General features: G+C 24.2%; 2 protein-coding genes across 2 annotated transcripts; one reads left to right on the top strand and one right to left on the bottom strand.

Moving 5' to 3' along the window:
* Window positions 1-497: 497 nt before the first annotated feature.
* LOC145841966 (kelch-like protein 28) lies at window positions 498-6,604 on the bottom strand. Its single transcript, XM_082949288.1, has 2 exons — window positions 6,556-6,604; window positions 498-1,894 (listed from the first exon to the last, which is right to left on the bottom strand). Exons 1-2 carry the CDS (start codon window positions 6,602-6,604, stop codon window positions 498-500), a joined length of 1,446 nt encoding a protein of 481 aa, XP_082805414.1.
* A 7,600-nt stretch (window positions 6,605-14,204) lies between these two features.
* LOC145841958 (kelch-like protein 11) lies at window positions 14,205-17,398 on the top strand. Its single transcript, XM_082949275.1, has 3 exons — window positions 14,205-14,289; window positions 14,837-16,017; window positions 17,378-17,398. Exons 1-3 carry the CDS (start codon window positions 14,205-14,207, stop codon window positions 17,396-17,398), a joined length of 1,287 nt encoding a protein of 428 aa, XP_082805401.1.
* The last annotated feature ends 1,360 nt before the right edge of the window (window positions 17,399-18,758 follow it).

Genomic DNA, 18,758 nt, shown 5'->3' with positions numbered 1-18,758 from the left:
TAAATTTATACAATAATAAGCTAAGAATAATAAAATAAAATTTATTTATGATCAACTAAACTAGAAGAAATAGAATTTGGTCTTTAAGCTTAAGAAACTTTCAATTGTATTTAACTGTATACAGTTTAAACGAAATTAAAACTACGAAAGTAATATACTTTTAAAGAAGAGACTTTTAAAATTATCGCTTACATTTAAATAGAAAACTTGTTCTTTTTATGTGTAAGTTATAAAACAACTGTGATTGGACAATGTTATTTGTTTTACCTTCTAAAGAATTCGATTTCTTAAAACTAAGGACAAATTAGGTAACACTTGTACAACAAATCATAATATACAATAAAACAAAAAAACTTTAAAAGTCTTAAGTGGCTTAAAGCTTTTACATGTTAGATACATATATGCTAAACTTAAAAGTTGTAACTCGCATAATCGAAGTTTAACTTAATATTATTAGACAACTCTTTAAGTAATTGTTATTTTGCAACTTGTTTCTCTCAGTCCAGGGATAATCTTACTAATGAATAAGAATAAAGGTCATAAGTAGCTCCAAATGGTTTTTTGGACCATTTATCTTTATCCGTATCATAACAATATACTTCATTAGTTACATATTGAAAAACAAATATTTTATTTTTAACCAGCATCACAGCAGAAGGATAAAGTTCCGGTGTTTTAACTTGAACAAATCTATTGCTAACTTTATCATAGACTTCACAATTCTTGTTTGGAGGACCACCACCAAATACATATAATTTACTTTTATTTACAACTAAACTAGGATGACCTCTTTCATGTGTCATTCTAGGCATTGGTGTCCAAATATCAGCAAATATATCATATAATTCTACTGAGCTTAAAGGATTAATATTTTGATTTCTACCTCCGCATACTACAATATTTTCATCAAAAACTACAGAAGCTGTGTTGAATTTTGATTCGTTCATTCTTGCAACTTCTTTAAAAAAAAAGTTTTCTGTGTTGAATGTGTAGCAAATACTAGTTGTTTTCTTATTAACAATGCCGCCTATTATATATACCTTACTCATAAATTTACAAACACTAAATGAACTATGATCATCATACAAATCACATACATAACTCCACGTATTGGTAACAAGTGAATATTTTTCAATTTTTTTTACAAATATGTTGTCAATGTTATAGCCACCGAACAAGTAAATTTCTCCCTTTACATAAACCGCTTCAAAGGTATATCTTCCTGTTGTTAATGGAGTAAAACTTTTGACTTTTGTTAAATTATTTACATCAATTTCTTTCACTTCTTTAACAGCCTTGTTACTTGACCAACCTTTGCCACCACAAATAAGGATATTAAACATAGATTGGTTACAGTGTCTATTATTTTTATGAAAAAGAGACTTATCTTTATACAATCTAGTATTCAAAACTTCATTAAATACTTCAACACAATCATCATTCATAGAAATAGACGAAAACTTATCTTTGAGGTGTCTTACAGCTGCTTCTGATAGCAAATTAAGCCGAACTTTCAACAACAATTGTCTTGCAAACTTGCTACGTTCTTCTTTGTTGTAGTTCAACCATTTAATTACTACATTACAAACTTCAACTTCAGAATCAATTTCTAAATAAGAACTCCCAAGTATTTTATAAATTGAACCAAAACCCAACTCATTGAAGCTTTTAGTATCAACTACCATAGCAAAACAACGTTCTATGTATCTAAAAGCTGCAGTGTGGGAATATGACATGTTGAAAGTTTTTGTCAGCTGGTAAAATAATACTACATTTTCAATTTGTTGTTTTTTCTCAATCTTTTCTTTAAGTTCACATGACAAGTTTTCTTTCAGGGAATGTTTGTTTGACTTAATTGCTGCTATGAGTTTCCAGTGTTCTCGATTTATTTCATCTGAATTATAAAATATAAAGAATATTTATATGAGTAGTTTTGTTTTTGTTTTCGTTGTACAGTGCTTATTCACTTATCCAGACACGTTGGGCAATATTTTTCTGTAAACATGTCCGGATAACTACAAAACTTTTTTTTTTCATATAATAATATCACTGCTGCATATGGTGCAATGTGTAATAAAAGTGTCATGGTAAAAACAAATAAATAATAACTGTGAAAACTTTTTAATCAAAGAAAAAAAACAGACATAAAGAAAAACGAAAAACTTTGACTAAGTTTAAAGTCAATTTAACGGAAAAATATAACTCCTAACAAACTAGTTTTTGTTAGAAGTTTATTAAAATAAGAAAAAAATAGACATTTGTTTTAAATTTTTCTCACGTTTTTCAGAATTAATAAAATAACTTAAAATTTTCTTACAGCATGAAAGCTTAAATATTTGTATCATACAAAAATTTTAGTGTTTAATATTGAAATTTTTTTTGAATTTTCTTCTGACAGAAACTGTCCGGTTAAATGAGCGTCCATATAAGTGAATAAGCACTGTATTTATTTATTGTAATTGTAAAATATGTTTTATTAAGATTGTCTATAGTAAAAAAAGGCAAATGACTGTTTAAAGACATTTAGAGGCTTGCATTTAGCAAAATTATTTATGTGTTTTTTACATATAAAGAAAATAATTAATCGCAGAAAATATGATACAGGAAGAAATTGTAAACATAGAAAAAAAAATCAACATTCATTTTTCTATAAAAGTATTATAGAAAATATGAAAGACAACTTAATAGTTAACTTTTTATAAAAGTTACTTAATTTTAACTTACCAATTTTGTTAGAATCTTTGAAGACTTCAAAATTTTTATTCTGAAAAACCAACTCAGATTTTTTTTTGCAACAGCTTAGAAACTTTCCAAGTTTACAATCTTTAAAACTTGTTAAATTCTTTTCGGATTTTTGATATTTACGTATCTTCACATCACTTCCACATAGATTCTTTTCTGCCGACATGATTTATTTTTTCCTATTTTTATTAATAAAATGCCTATCTGTAAGAAAATAGATAAGTTTTAACATGATGTTTTACATTTAAATTTGTAAATTTCTAAGATATTTTTTTTTAGTTGAATAAGATATAGAGCATTAATAAGTTTAAAAGGTTTTTTCTTATAACTAAAAACTTTTATATTGTTATTTAATACTTAATTTTCAAAGTAATATTACTTATGAATTATTTGAAGACAGTGTTTAACAAAATATCTAATAAAAGTTTAAGTTAATCATTTAATTTAAATTTTGTTTAGTAAAAAAAAATGTACAGAAACAAATGAAAAAGATTTACTTTAGTTTGGTTACACAATTAAGTTGTTATATTAAAATAATTTTGAAATCAGTTTACTAATAGATTTAATAAAAACTATTTTTTTTTGATAAGTTCTAACTTTTTGATTTTAAATTACTTAACCAAGTCATACTTTTCACCTAAAAGTAAATTTTTGTAAAGTAAATTGTTTTGAAATTTTTAGAAAACAAATTAAATAAAATTTTTGTGTAGAGTATATGAGGAATTAGTGAGACATTTATACAATTTACTTCAAAGTTGCTGTATAATATAATTTTGATTTGACCTGAAGTTGTACTATTTTTTTGCTTTTTCGGTTCAATGTATGTCAAGCATCTATAATCAAACTATAAAACATTACTAATATGGATGTAATACAGTGACTTTAAATATACAATTATCCGTAATTTACTTACCTATACATCTAAAGTAAGTTATCTGTACTAATTGAACCTTATAATTACTAAAAAAGTAGGTAACATATACCTTTTCCTAAAATCAGATCATATTTTTTTTTTTGATAACTAAGTATGCTAAAAGCTGAAAGCTTAATATCAAATGTAGACATAATAAGCTGTTTTTAAAATTTATAAACTATTTAATGTTGAAAGAACTAGTTGTTTAAATTTTTTTTATATTATAAGTAATCTAAATTTGAAGTATGAGATTATAAAAGAAGCAAAATGTGATAACAAATATGCATAAATTTATGTAATTATAGTAGAAATGTTTTAATGAGTAATTTTATTTTATGTAAGGCTGAATCATTAAAATTATTTAAACTTTAATAGTAAAGTATAAAACAAAAATTAATACTTGTTAAGTAAGATTGAAGCTTCTTTAATATAGCCAATAGTTTTTTACTAATACTTTAAAGCTCAAATACTGGTTTAGTTGAATTGTTAATATCAAGGGTTTTCTTACAAAATCTGGTTCAAAGTTGATAATAGTGATCTAAGTTTATTGTTTTTAAAATTCATTTGTCAACAAAAAGGTTATTTATATTTGGTAAATAATATCCCCTATTAGGAAATGTATATTTAATAACTTCATTATTAATATGTCAGTCTAAAATAACAATTTGAAATTAAACATAATCAGGTCTGCATGTAGGTACTCTTGACTTATTGGTATTACTTATCATATTTAAATCCTACCTTCATTTAATTACTATCTTGCAAATACTAGGTTCAAATTGAGACTACTTTGTGTAAATCAGTAAAGACAGTTTCACTATTGTATTTCTATATAAAGAACTAACAAAAAATATTTTAAAAACTATAATTAGAAATACAAGCTATTTTGATAAGCCAAATGTAAATAAATAAAACTTAAGAACAGTTTAAGTTTAAGTGAACATCACTTTTAAAACTATTACTAATGGGACAATTATAAATCTTTTAAAAACCTCTAAAACAACTAAATAGTCTTTTAATAATACTTCTTATATTTAAAAAAAAAAATTAAATAATTTGCATGAATTTTTACTTAAAACAAGTTCTAAACTTCAGTCTCTTGGTCTTGTAAATTAACTCTATCTTATTATGAGGTTGGCCTTGCCTGAGATATTTTCGTTCTGGTTGACTGATCTTGTGACACTTGACATAAAATATGAAGATTTTATGAACTTAAAGTATTCATAAAACTAATTTAATATAATGTTTAGTAGATTACTAGTAAGTTAAAAAAATTATAACTAGTTTTCAGAGTCTCCAATATTAATTATTACTTTTTATATAAAAAAAAAATATTTTTAGAATTTTTAACTGATAAAAACACTCTAACAAAGTAGTATAATTGGTTTAAGTACAAATTATTTGCATTAAAAAACAAAGAAAACTTGTTCCGTCATATAAAAACATTACTTAAGTGTCATGCCTAACTAATTCCTATATATATCTTTAAAATTAAATGGTCTAAGACTATAAAAACTGATCCTAAAAATACTTGTCCTAAGCAAAGTCATATCTAGATTCAATAATTTAATAACATTCATATTAATAACAGTGTGGTTTATACATTTTAAGATATCTAGTTTTTACTGGCGGGTCAAGCACATATTTGTATAATTTTCTGAAATAGTTTGGTCTCCTTCTATACTAATTGTTCCTTAAATTGTAATACCCATTTACTAAATAACTTTTTCTGTAGAGTTCTCTGTGGCCTTTTAAACTGCTATTTATACAAGGTTGCTACTCGTTTTTTAAAAAAATTTTCCAGGATTTTAATTTTCTACCAGTATTCTGAAAGTGAACATATTTGGGTCTATTCATAGTTTAAAGTTAAGTTTAAGAAACTCTTGGTTTATTAGTACTAATCATCATAATTAAATCCTACCTTAATGTAATTACTATCTTATAAATACTAGGTACAAATTGAGACTACTTTGAGTAAATCAGATAAGACAGTTTCATCAATGTATTTTTTATAAAAAGAACTAAAAAAACACTAGTACTTCGGATATATAAGTTATACTTATCAGCCTAATATAATTAAATATAAATTAAGATTAAGTAAAATATTAATTAAAACTAGTTTTAAAAACATTACTAGTGTGAAAAAAGATTCAGTTTTTAAAGAACTCAAAAACAATTAAATGGTGTTTAAATAATACATTTTGTATTTGAACAATAAACATGCTTTAAAAAGCTTACATGCAATACTTACTAAGACAAGTTGTAAACTTTAGTCTTTAGGGTTTGTACAATAACTCTAGCTCACAATTATTTTGGTTTTGGCTGAGATATTTTCGTTCTGGTTGATTGATTTTGTAAAAAATAGCATATAATAAAACGCATATATGAACTCAAAGTAAACATAAAACTAATTTTATAAAATATCGAGTAGATTAACAGTAAGATAAAAAAAAAAATTACTAGCTTTTAGAACCTCAATTTTTTTTTTAAATTTTTTTCAAATATATAAACTCTATCAGAATTTTTACCGAAGAAAAAATCTTTAACAATAGAGTATAATTGGTTGACAATACAAAGATGACTTGTTTAGTTAAACAGAAACAACACTCAACTGCCATGCCTGACTAAGCTCCATATATCACTTAAAAATTTATTGGTCTAAGACTATATTAATTTAATATATTTAATATTATTAAAAAACATTTGTCATTAGCTGAGTCATATCAAAATGTTATGGTTTAATAAGAATCATGTTGATCACAGTATGGTTTATACATTTTAAGATATCAATTTTTTACTGGCGGGTCATGCACATGCAAAATAAGTGTTTTGTTGAGGCTTCTGATGCATTTTGAACTGCTGATTATAATTTGGCTAATAATCTGGGACATATTTTGAACCCTGAACTGGTTTGTTGTTGGGACCTGTCAGGTTCACAGCATTTGGCATTTTTTTTACGTCAAACTAAACAACCTAATTTTGTGCAGATGACGTCAATAACTTATTAGGGTTGTTTTCAGTAATATCAGCTTGGCGAAAAAATATGTCAATGTCCTTATGGTTACTATAAATTAAACCATAGCCTTCACAAACATTAAATCTATCACTCAGTCATTTATTCCAGATGCTAAAATTTTCTAAATTATAGAAGCTTTTTGTTTGGCTACTTGTGAATTTTTTAACATTCTAACAAAAGGACTTTTATAAATTGCAAAGGAATAGTGCTGTACTGTTTTATAATTCAGGGTTTACCAAAGAGGGAGAGTTAAGAAAGTCGGGGGACAAAGCCTATTAAATGAGCTGAAAGAGGGTAATTATAATATATTTTGAAGTCATAATGTTTTAAAACTTTCATATGATATTCTTGACTGAGATGAGCAATAAAAAAAAAGTCTTAGGTGTTTTATAAGTAATTTTGAAACTTACACTAGATCAGGGTTACTACAGATCAAGCTGAGTAAAAAATTTCTGGCTTGCCCTGACTTTTTATTAAAATTATTGTTGACTTTTCCGTATAAATTTCTTAATGTAAACTTGTTCTAAAATATATAGTTAAACACTTAAAACTATATAAAGCTTTTAATCTTATACTTCCTCTCATCATTCAGTATCATACTTGGAACAAATAAACTTACTCTTACTTATTTTTCAAAATTCAGTCATTATACAAAAAAAAACTTAACCATTGCATATACATGTCTTTTAATTTATTTTAATATTTAAACAACTATAAAAAAAAATTATAAAGAGGTAAAGTATACACATAAACTTGTCATATAAAATACTAACTTAATGCTTATTTGTAAATAACTTATTTATTTACTTAAACAAAAAACGTTTTTTGATTTTAAAATTCTGCATAAACATTGGTGTATTTACCACAGTATCACTATGGAAGTTTTCTTGCTATAGATCATCAATACTAAAATGCATTCAAAAGTCCTTGATCAAGTAGGGTAGTTGTTTAATATGTTTATAGAAAAACTTTGCAGAATTTTAAGAACTTTTTTTTAACTTTTATTAAAATTAGAAATTAATTTTTTTTGTAAACTTATAAGAAATTTTTTTAAGTTATTCTGACTTTATGGAATTTCTAATTAATTTCCAACCATTTGAAGGTTAGGTTTAGTACTTCATATATTTAATGAGCTAGATATATGTGTTGGACACTTATGTAAAATTTTATTTTCCCTTAGGTGTCCAAATTTTGATAATATATAAAAATAAATGTTTTTCACTTGATATTATGTTTTTCCTTCTAATATAACACAAATAAATATAAAAAACTAATTCGCAGTAAAAAAAAAAGTTTTCACAAACAAAGTAAGTGTTAATTTACATTCTTCTTACTTTCTTTAAATACTTGCTATTTTCTTACATACTTTCTTACTTTACTTCAAAATTTAGTAATTTTAATTTAATGTTTTATATACACTTTGTATTTGTTTGAGTTTGTAGTTATTTGTAGTTTGAAACATTTGGTAAGTGTAGGAATATGGTCCTTTGTTGTCTGGCTCGTGCATTCAACCGTATCAAGCTCTAAATACTATCTAAAACAATGACGCTGCAAGGAACTTTGCATTGTTATTATAGAGGTCTAGATAACAAGGACTATGATATTATTTGAAATATCTTTTGTTTAGTTAATATTGTTTTCAACCTCCACTTAGATATTATTGATTATTTTTCTAGTTGTGTCATAACTTACTTTTGAGATAGATTAATAGGATTTATATATTTTACTATTTTTCTAACTTATAAAAAAGTTTTTATGATATTGTGTCTTTTTATGAGAGTCAATAGCTGGAATAAAAATCAGTTATAATAAAGTTTTTTTTATGATTCTTTTCATATAAAGGTCAATTATTTTTACAAAGAAAGAAAATCAACTTAAAAATATAAGATGAAAACAGATGCTAGCATATTTTTAGCTCTTTACTTTTAATGTTAATGTTTTATTATATGTTTAACTGATAAATTTAATTTATGTTTAAATTCAATGTTCTAAACAAAAAAAATTAATAATTAAATGTTAACTATTTTTTAATAACATATATTTAATAAAGTCATTAATTAGTATATATTATATTAACATAGTTTAGTTGTAATTTAATAAAGTTTAAAGTTTTCTGAAACTTACATAACAAAGTATCTTGTCAGAGGTAAGGATAGTAAAATATCATTAAATGGTTAGTTTTTTTTTCAGTTAAAAACTTTGACTTAACATTTTATATTTTGAAAGAAGAAATGCAATTAAATTGTGAGTATTAGGTTAAAAATTACATTTCATAAATTTTTTAAAATTTGTTAAAACTCAGGCTTACTTGTTATTTGATTCAAAACTCAGGATATTTTTATGTTTTTAAAAGTTTCAATCTCAAAAAAGTTGGAATTAGAAAATTTAGGTTTAAAAACCTGGTGTTTTAGAAGTTAAAAAAAATACTTGGCAATTTGAACAAAAATCAATCTAAAGCCTGGAATTTTGAAATGGTTTTACATGTTAAGTAGTGAAACTTTAATTGTAGACAAAAAATCTACCATATAGTTATAAAATTTTGTCATCATTCTCTTTATATACTATTAAACACAGTTTTTTTATCAAAAATTTGATTTTAAACTGCAAATTGACCAAAAAGTTTATACTTTATGAAACCTTGAAAAGTTTAGTAAAACCTTAAAAATTATATTTTTAATATATTGCCGCCCTGATTATATTGCTAAGTGTATAAAGAGAGGGTAAGTTGTTTATTTTCAGTGTTATATACAATAATAGCTATGCTACGAGTTGCTTTTTACCTGGTTCTTTAAAAGTTATTTTAAAAATATGTGAAAAGAAATATTGAGAGTATCATAGGTTCAGGGTTACTATATTCTCAGCATAACTCTAAACAATTAGGATTTTGTTCTAAAACTCAAGCTAGTTTAGTTGATGTTTCCTAAATTTCAGTCTTTTTTTTACTATAAAACTAAGATGCAACACATTTAGTGTACTCAGAATAACTCAGAATATATTGAAACTCTAAAAATCTCAGGATGATTAGGATAATTTAAGATATTTTGCCTTTTTTTTAACTCTGGGTGACTCAAGACAGTTTTGAATTTTTTATAAAGTCTTAAGAAATATTTATGATTTTTCAAATACATCATGACTTATTTTTTCTAGATTTGGAATGATATTTAGTTGATACAGTTTTAAAATTTTGTCAATCTATACAACCAATTTTGTTCAAGAACAAGATTTTAATTCATTTTGAATTTTTTTTTTAATTTTAAATTTTGTAGTGAGATCTTCATTATTCTTAACAATAACATTGTTAATTATATCTAATATGTGAAATTAATATTTGTCACCATTTAAGTTTATATTAAACTGTTTAATTAAAGTTAACATTGAAATTAACAAATAGCCATTTCTGTGAGTAGTTATGTCATACGGTTATATTTTTAATGGAAAAAAAAAGTTAAAATGTTTTATAAGTTTATAATGTTAATTAAAATGGTTATATAGAAATATTCATAAATTTTGTTTTTAAATTTAAATTGATTTAAACCTCTTTTTAAGGTGAATCTTTAAAATAATTGGTTTTAACAATTAAAGTAAAAACCTAATGCAGAAGTATAATTGTACAAATACAACAATCCTTTAACTTATTGAGAAGAAAAAGGAACATGGGGTATACGTAGTTTTATCTGAAGCAAAAAAAAAAGAGTTTAAAATAAAACTCAGAGCAAATAGGGTAGTTTTTGGTCACTCAGTACAGTTTTTCATGTTATATAGTTGCAATCTTGTTTAAATGTCAACAATTGTGTGTCATTTTTTTATTATTTTTGTAGTTAAAATTATATTAACTTGAACTAATGTAGTTATTTAAAAACTTGGCATGTACTATTAATTTAAGTTTTTCTTTTCAACATAGACTAGCCTAATGTACACAGGCTAGTTTATTAATTATTAATACCATAAAAACATTGGTATATTAAAAGGTCAAATTACTCAGAGAGTAAACACCTTGTAAGTTTTAATGGTAGGTTAAAAACTTAAAAAAAAAATATCCTCCTTCAAACGTAGCTCTGTAACATTTATTTTGTTTAAACTCAAGACTTAAAAATCAGTTTTAAGGAATTTTATATTTTTCAAAACAATTTTTTCTAAACATAAATAAAACTTTTAAGTTTATAATTTCATTTATTATCAACTCAAAAAACATATTTTAACAATTTATTTGAAAACTCCTGAAAATCTCTCATTGCGAGAGGTTAATTAGAAATTTTTTTATTTTGTTTACACTCAAAAAAAAGCGCTTGATTTTATAGTCTATATAAATTATTATAGTCTATTAAAATTTTTAAGATGAACTTTATAACACTAAAATATTAACCCTAGTACCAACCCTATACAAAGTGTTAAATTGTTAAGGGCACAGAAAGTAAAGTAATTTTTTGATTAATAAGACTGCTTCTTATATAAAAGCTGGATGCTTAAATTTTTTTATTGTACAGAGTTTCCAAAATAAAATTAAGCCACTTTTCGTTGTACAAATTTAAAACTATGTTTATTGATTTGTACAACAAGGATTAAAGACTTATAATAAACGATATAATAAGTAATTCAATACAACACTTTTTTTTAAATATAAGTTTTTAGGTGAGCATATTTGCAAGAAAACAGCAAAAGTTTACTTCATTAAATAAAGAGTGTTGTTTGAAAGTTAATTGTTGCTAAACAACCACCAAAATAATTTAAGAAACAAATTCTAACAAGCTTAAAGAATATTGAAATTACTCCTTATGGTAGATAAACATTTAAACATATTTGAATTTTGTTATGAATAGTTTTTTTTGTGTATCTTTTATAACATTATGTTTTTTTAACTATGCTTAGTCTTAATAATTATAAACTTAGTTCTTGTATTTTACTTCATAAAATAGTTGTCTTGGTAGTATTTTTTAAATACTAACCTATTTTTCTGTATGTAATACTTTTTTGTTTATTCATGTCATACTTTGATATTTAAGCAATTGTACCTAAGATACTACAATTTACTAGCAACTAATTTTGAAATAAATAAGGCATGTTTAAATATTAATGCTGTGGTGTATGATTCAATAACCGCAAGTTTCCTTTGTGCACCAGGTCCTTAGACAAACCTTTTCGAGCGCTTTTTTATCGTTCAATAAAAAATATATAATACTCTGAAGTCTGGACAATGATGTTGAGCTGCATCTAAGTGATGTACACCTCAATAACAAAGGTTTCTTTCTACACCAGGTATCAAGAACAAAAATCCAAAGTTTTTTTTTCATTTTAAAGTGTTTTTTAAAATCATATTACAGCATTTAACTTTTAGTTTTAATTAATATTTATAAAAGTAGTTCTTGTATTTTGTTGATAGATTATTCAATAAAAATAGAATGCAGTTAGATAGCTGTTCATTTTATTTCGTTATTATGAACATTAATTTATAATCTCATTAATCTAGATATTATTTAGGAATACAGTAAAATACTGTTTTCAGTTTAAAGTGATTGTGAGAAAATTTTTTTTTAGTTATGTCTAAGTTAACAGATAGATTCAAGACAAATGCACAAAAATAATAGTTTATTTAAAGTCTCTGTATTACTAAAGAGACTCTTAAAGATTTTAAATTAAAATGCATGCACATTTTTTTAGTTTATTCTAATTTTACAAATATAATAAGTATTATTAAAACAATATTTAATTGTTTGAGAGTTTTTTAAAATATTTATGGTTGCCCCATTAGTAATAGTTTTAAAAGTGATGTTCAATTAAACTTAAATTGTTCCTAAGTTTTATTTGTTTACATTTGGCTTATCAAAAATCTTATATTTCTAATTACAGTATTTAAAACGGTGTTTTGTAGTTCTTTATACAGAAATAAATTAGTTAAACTGTCTTGACTGATTTACTTAAGTAGTCTCAATTAGAACCTAGTATTTATAAGATTGTTATTAAATAAAGGTGAATTTAATTATGATTAGTAGTACCAACAAATCAAGAGTACCTACATGCAGACCTTATATTTTTAAACCTCAGTAATTTAGACCGATATATTAATATTGAAGTTACTAAATATACCTTTCTTAATAGGGGATATTAATTTACAAATTCAAATGATCTTTTTGCTGAAAAGTAAAGTTAAAAACACTAAACTTGAATCCTTTATATCACTTTTGAACCAGCTTTTGTAAGAAAACCCTTGATATTAATCAAATGTTAAAAAAAATGTTATTTTATATATCAAGTAAACGAGTATTTGAGCTTTAAAGCATTTGTAAAAAACAATTTATTATATTAAAGAAGTTTTATTCTCACTTAGCAACTTTTTTTTTTAATTTTAGTCTTTACTGTTAAAGTTTAAATAATTGAGCCTAACATAAACTAAAAATACTCAATAAAACATTTCGAGTATCTTTAATGAACTTATGCATATTTATTGTCAGATTTTGCTTCTTTTAAAATCTCGTATTTTATATTTAGATTATTTATAATATATGAATATAATAAATAAAGTTTTTCTTTCAATATTAAAGTTTTTAAATTATAAGTACCGTTTATTATGTCTACATTTAAAATAAAGCTTTCAATTTTTAGCATACTTTGTTACCAATAAAGCAAATTATGGTTTTATTTTAGAAAAGGTTTTTGTTTTTATTTATAAATAATATTGGCTGCAGTAGTACTGTTCAGAATATTGTTTAAGTTAGTTTTATATTTTATTTTAAGTTGCAGTTAGTCAAAATAACTTACTATGTATGAATAGGTAAGTAAATTCTGGATAACAGTTTATTTAAAGTCACTGTAGTATTTCCATATTATTTTTTTTTTATTTGATTAAAGAAGTTTGACATATATTAATACAAAATTCTAAAAAGAAGTACAGCTTCAGGGGTAATTGAAATTATATTATACAGTAACTTTGTAGCAGTTTGATTTAAGTGGAATTGTATAAATACTTAACAAATTTCTGAAAATTCTACATAAAATATTCCTCTAAATTATTTTCTCAAAATTTCGAAACAATTTACTGTACAAAAGTTTATTTTTAGGTGAAAAGTATGAATTAGGTAAGTAAATTAAAATTAAACAGTTAGAACTTATCAAAAAAAAGTTTTAATTTAATTTTATAGTATACTGATTTCAAAAGTATTATAATATAACGCCTGAATTGTGTGTCCGAACTAAAGTAACTCTTATTCATTTGTTTCTGTACAGTTTTATTTTACTATATAATTCTAAATTAAATGAATAATTAAAACTATTATTTGTTATTTTTTTGAAAACCGTCTTAAAACAATTCGTATATAAAATTCCTTTGAAAATTTATTAGTAAATCACAATGTGATAGTTTTTAAATTTTTATAAAAATAAATTTAAGCTTATCAATTTCTAAATCTTAGCAGACTGAAAGATATTTTTGAAATTTACAAATTTGGAAATTTACAAATTTAAATGTAATACATCATGTTAAAACTTATCTATTTTCCTACAGATAAACATTTTTTTAGTAAAAATAGGAAAAAGTAAATCATGTCAGCAGAAAAGAGTCTATGTGAAACTGATGTGAAGAAACGTAAATATCGAAAAACCAAAGAAATTTTAAGAAGTTCTGAAGGTTGTAAGATTGGGGAGTTTCTAAGCTGTTGCAAAAAAAATTCTGAATTGGTTTTTCAGAAAAAAATCTTTGAAGTCTTTAATGATTCGAAAAAAACTAGTAAGTTAAAGTTTAGTAACTTAAAAAAAAAAGTTCACTATTTAGTAGTCTTTAGTAATTTATTACATGCTTATGTTAGTAAAACTAACTAAAAAATTCAAAATTTCTCCATATTTTTACTTATCAACTAAAACAGCTAAAAACTGTTTATTTTATATATAAACTGACCTTTAAAATACTTTTATAGAAAAATGAATGTTGATTTTTTTGTCACTATGTTTAGAATTTTTTCCTTTTTCGTCTTTTCTGTATTTAATTATCTTTTTTATATAAAAAACACACATAATTAATTTTGCTTAATGCAGATCTTTAAATGTTATTAAAAAATCATTAGCCTTTTTTACTAAAGATAATCTTATTAAAATATATTTATAAATACCATAAGTAAATATTAATGAAACAAAAATAATACTACTAATATAACTGTTCTTTATTTTTTATAATTCAGATGAAATGAAACGAGAATATTGGAAATTTATTTCTGCATTTAAGTCAAACAAACATTCCTTAAAAGAAAACTTGTCATGTGAACTTAAAGAAGAGATTGAAAAAAAGCAACAAATTGGAAATGTAGTATTGTTTTACCAGCTGACAAAAGCTTTCAACATGTCATATTCCCACAATGCAGCTTTTAAATACATAATACGTTGTTTTGCTATGGTGGTTGAAACTAAAAGCTTTGATGAGTTTGACTTTAGTTCAATCTCTAAGATACTTGGGAGTTCTTATTTAGAAATTGATTCTGAAGTTGAAGTTTATAACGTAGTAATTGAATGGTTGAACTACAACGTAGAAGAACGTAACAAGTTTGCAAGACAATTGTTATTGAAAGTTCGGTTCAATTTGCTATCAGAACCAGCTGTAAGACACCTCAAAGATAAATCTTCGAGTATTTCTATGAATGATGATTGTGGTAAAATTTTTCATGAAATTTTGAATACTAGATTGTGTCAAGATAAGAATATTTCTCATACAAATTGTAGACATTGTGATCAATCAATGTTTAAAATTCTTATTTGTGGAGGTAAAAATTTTTACAGCAAAGAGGCTGTTAGAGATGTGAAAGAACTTGATAAAACTAATTTATCAAAAGTCAAAAATTATGCTCCTTTAACAACAGAAAGATATAATTTTGAAGCAGTTTATTTCAAGGGAGAAATTTATTTATCTGGTGGCTTTAACGTTGACAACAAGTTTGTAAATACAGTTGAAAAATATTCCTCTGTTAGCAATATGTGGAGTTATGTATGTGATTTGTATGATGATCGTGAATTATTTAGTGTTTGTAAATTCATGAGTAAGGTGTATGTAATTGGGGGTCTTGTTAGAAATAACACAATTAACTTTTGTTACGCATTCAATACAGAAAATTATGTTTTTGAAGAAGTTGCAAGAATGAACGAAGCAAAATTCAACACAGCTAACGCAGTTTTTAATGGAAGTATCGTAGTGTCAGGAGGTACAAGCCAAAATTCTAATCGTTTAAACACAGTAGAACTGTATGATGTATTTTCTGATACTTGGACACCAATGCCGAGAATGAATCATGAAAGAAGTCTTCCAGGTTTAGTTGTTGTCAAAAGTAAATTATTTGTATTTGGTGGGGCTTCTCTTAACACGAATGTTGAAGTTTATGATAAAATTAGCAATATATTTGTCGAAATTAAATCCCCGAAATTTTTCTGTTCTGTTGTGAAACATTTTTTTGTTGAAATTAAAATATTTATTTTTCAATATTTGACTAAAATAGTATTTTGTTACGATACGGATAAAGATAAATGGACAGAAGAATCATGTGAAGCTACTGATGACCTTATTTGTTATTCATTAGTAAGATTACCCCTGTACTAAGAAAACTAACTTACTAAAAAACAACTACATGTAATGTTATCTAAGAATATTAAAGTTTACAGTTGGAAATTGCGAGTTACTACTTTCAAGTGTAACATACATTTAATTATAAGTTTCAGTTATTAGCTACTTAAAACTTTAATACTTTTTGTTTAATGTTTTTCGACTCCTTACGCCTTACTAATTTACGGACCAGTTTTACGTTATTTGTTCTTAGATTAAAATAATTCAGTTCTTCAAAAATTAAATAACTATGTCTTATTGCAGGGAATTTTACAATTGTTTTTGTATAAGAAATTAAATATAAATCTTAGAAGTAAAAATTAGACCGTTTCTATTTATTTTATATATTTTATATTAATGTGTTTTCTATAAAATATAGATTTTTTGTAGCTCGTATTACGTTTAAAACTTCACAGTTTAACATAAGTAATAAATTTTATAATTTTGAGCCAAAATCCATTTCTTATAGTTTAGTTAATTGAAAATAAATTGTATATTATTATTTATGGCTTGTTCTTGTAAAAATTTACTTAGTTAAAGATTATATTTAATGGATATACTTAAATAAAATTTTATTATAGATTCTAAGATCTTCTGTGTATTCATTCTTTTCTATTAAGTGTTTGACGTAAATTTTACTTGAATATTAGCTCAGTTGTTACTTATATCAAGTAACTACTTTTACTGTTAAAAATTTTAATCACCACTAATCCGATCACTTTAGCACGAGCGTCACTTTTGCTCGGCGTCACTTTTGCACGAAGGATTATTTTTCACAAAAGTAAAATAAACATATAAAAAAATATCACAAAGAAATGTAAAAGGATTGATAAATAAAAATAAATAGAAAAAAATTACTGACCGAAGGGGAGTAAGTGGTAACAGTGATAGTAAAAATAAAGAAGGGGAAAGCAAAAATTACAGAAATAAAATAAAAGAAAAAATAAGAAAAATGAAATACAACAAACTGATAAAAAAACAAAAGAGTAATAAAAAAGCTACCCAACGAGGGTAAGGGCTAAGAGTAGCAGTGATAGAATAAACAATATATACTTGATAGAAATTATTAACCAAAAAGTAAAGAAAAATAAAAATAGTCAATAAAAACAAAATTATACAAAAAAATATAATACAGAATTTAACGTTCGAGGGTTAAGGGTAATAGTGATAACAAAGAAAATTAAAGTTAACAAAAAAAATTTAAACATTTTTTTCAACCTGTGCAAAAGTGTATTCGGGCAAAAGTGACGCTTGTGCAAAAGAGTCACCGTGTAAAAGTGACGCCATGCGAAAGTCCCCTTTCATAGAAAATTGTCCCTTCATGAAAAAGTTTCACCTCGTGGAAAATAAGTCCTCTCGTGTAAAAGTGACACCAACCTGTATAAAAAATCTATAGGGTTACCAATCGTTCAGACAAAAAGTCAGGGTTAAGTAAGTTAGCATGAGTCTTTCTGATGTTACAAAAATATGGTACAAAAAAGTAAATGAACGCAAATTTCGTATAATAAAAAATGTTAATAAAACACAACTACAACAATAACTAAAACGATAACAAAATTTTTAAATAAAAACAAACTTTAAAAATTAACAGATATTAATAGAAATAACAAAACTAGTCTGAGTTTGAATGTGGGGAAACTCTGTAGTCTAAAGTTTGCCTAAATCTTCAGTCTAAGCACTTTTAATCTTTGGAACAATTATAAATAATCTTTTAAGAAGTACTGGTGTATAGTATTCTACTTTTGTATATGATTTATTATTATATGTTAAATTCAAAGAAAACATTTTTCAGTGTCAACCTTAATTCAGAACTCAAAATTTTAAAGTGGCTTTTAGTACATAAAATTAAGTTGTAGAGGTGAAAAAAATACTACTATTATATCAAGTAAAGAAAATTTTAAAAAAATTATAGACTTTGATGTCAGGATGGTAAAAATTTTTTTATATTCAATTTACTACATTCATAAAGTTTAATAGTTTTCTTTTAATAGTAGTTTAGCTAGACTGGTTTAAATATGTATAAACTGTAAAACTTATAAGTAAAAGCTTAAAATACTACGAGAATGATATTCATATAGTTTTAACGTTGATATAATTTAGGTAATTTTAAGCATAAAGTTAAAACAATCATTTTGATATTTTATTAACAGCTTTATTTTTATATTATGGATTGAGTAAATACCAATTTTAACAAGTATACTAGAAAATCCTAAAAATATTCTAAAATCAGCCAAAACATTGACAACTTTAAGAATATCATATTAATATCGAGTAATAAAGCTCTGGAAATTTTTAATTAAAAATATGTAAAAATACTTAAAGAGATTAAATATGGTTAATTTTTTCAAATATCTTTACGCAGGTTGCTCAGGGTTTAACATAAATTATTCAAATATATTATTTAATGTTTGAGTTCATTTTTTATAAACTGTTATTATTTGATTCACTTAAAATCAGTAAAAGTTAGATTATAAAACTTATCTTTAAGTTTTTTTATTCTAAAATAACCAAACTAA

The sequence above is a fragment of the Thalia democratica genome, chromosome 1 (genome assembly GCF_965202585.1).
Source record: "Thalia democratica chromosome 1, ktThaDemo2.hap1.1, whole genome shotgun sequence".
In the NCBI taxonomy this organism is placed as follows: Eukaryota; Metazoa; Chordata; class Thaliacea; order Salpida; family Salpidae; genus Thalia; species Thalia democratica.
This window is presented reverse-complemented; position numbering and strand designations above follow the sequence as displayed.

What these genes read in the sequence shown, in the direction of transcription:
- LOC145841966 (XM_082949288.1), bottom strand. Translation starts at nt 6,604, where the DNA reads ATGCCAAATGCTGTGAACCTGACAGGTCCCAACAACAAACCAGTTCAG. An exon ending in CAACAACAAACCAGTTCAGG is followed by an intron (nt 1,895 to 6,555) that starts GTTCAAAATATG and finishes TTTATAATTCAG; the next exon opens with ATGAAATAAATCGAGAACAC.
- LOC145841958 (XM_082949275.1), top strand. Translation starts at nt 14,205, where the DNA reads ATGTCAGCAGAAAAGAGTCTATGTGAAACTGATGTGAAGAAACGTAAA. An exon ending in AATTTTAAGAAGTTCTGAAG is followed by an intron (nt 14,290 to 14,836) that starts GTTGTAAGATTG and finishes TTTATAATTCAG; the next exon opens with ATGAAATGAAACGAGAATAT. An exon ending in CTCTTAACACGAATGTTGAA is followed by an intron (nt 16,018 to 17,377) that starts GTTTATGATAAA and finishes AATATAATACAG; the next exon opens with AATTTAACGTTCGAGGGTTA.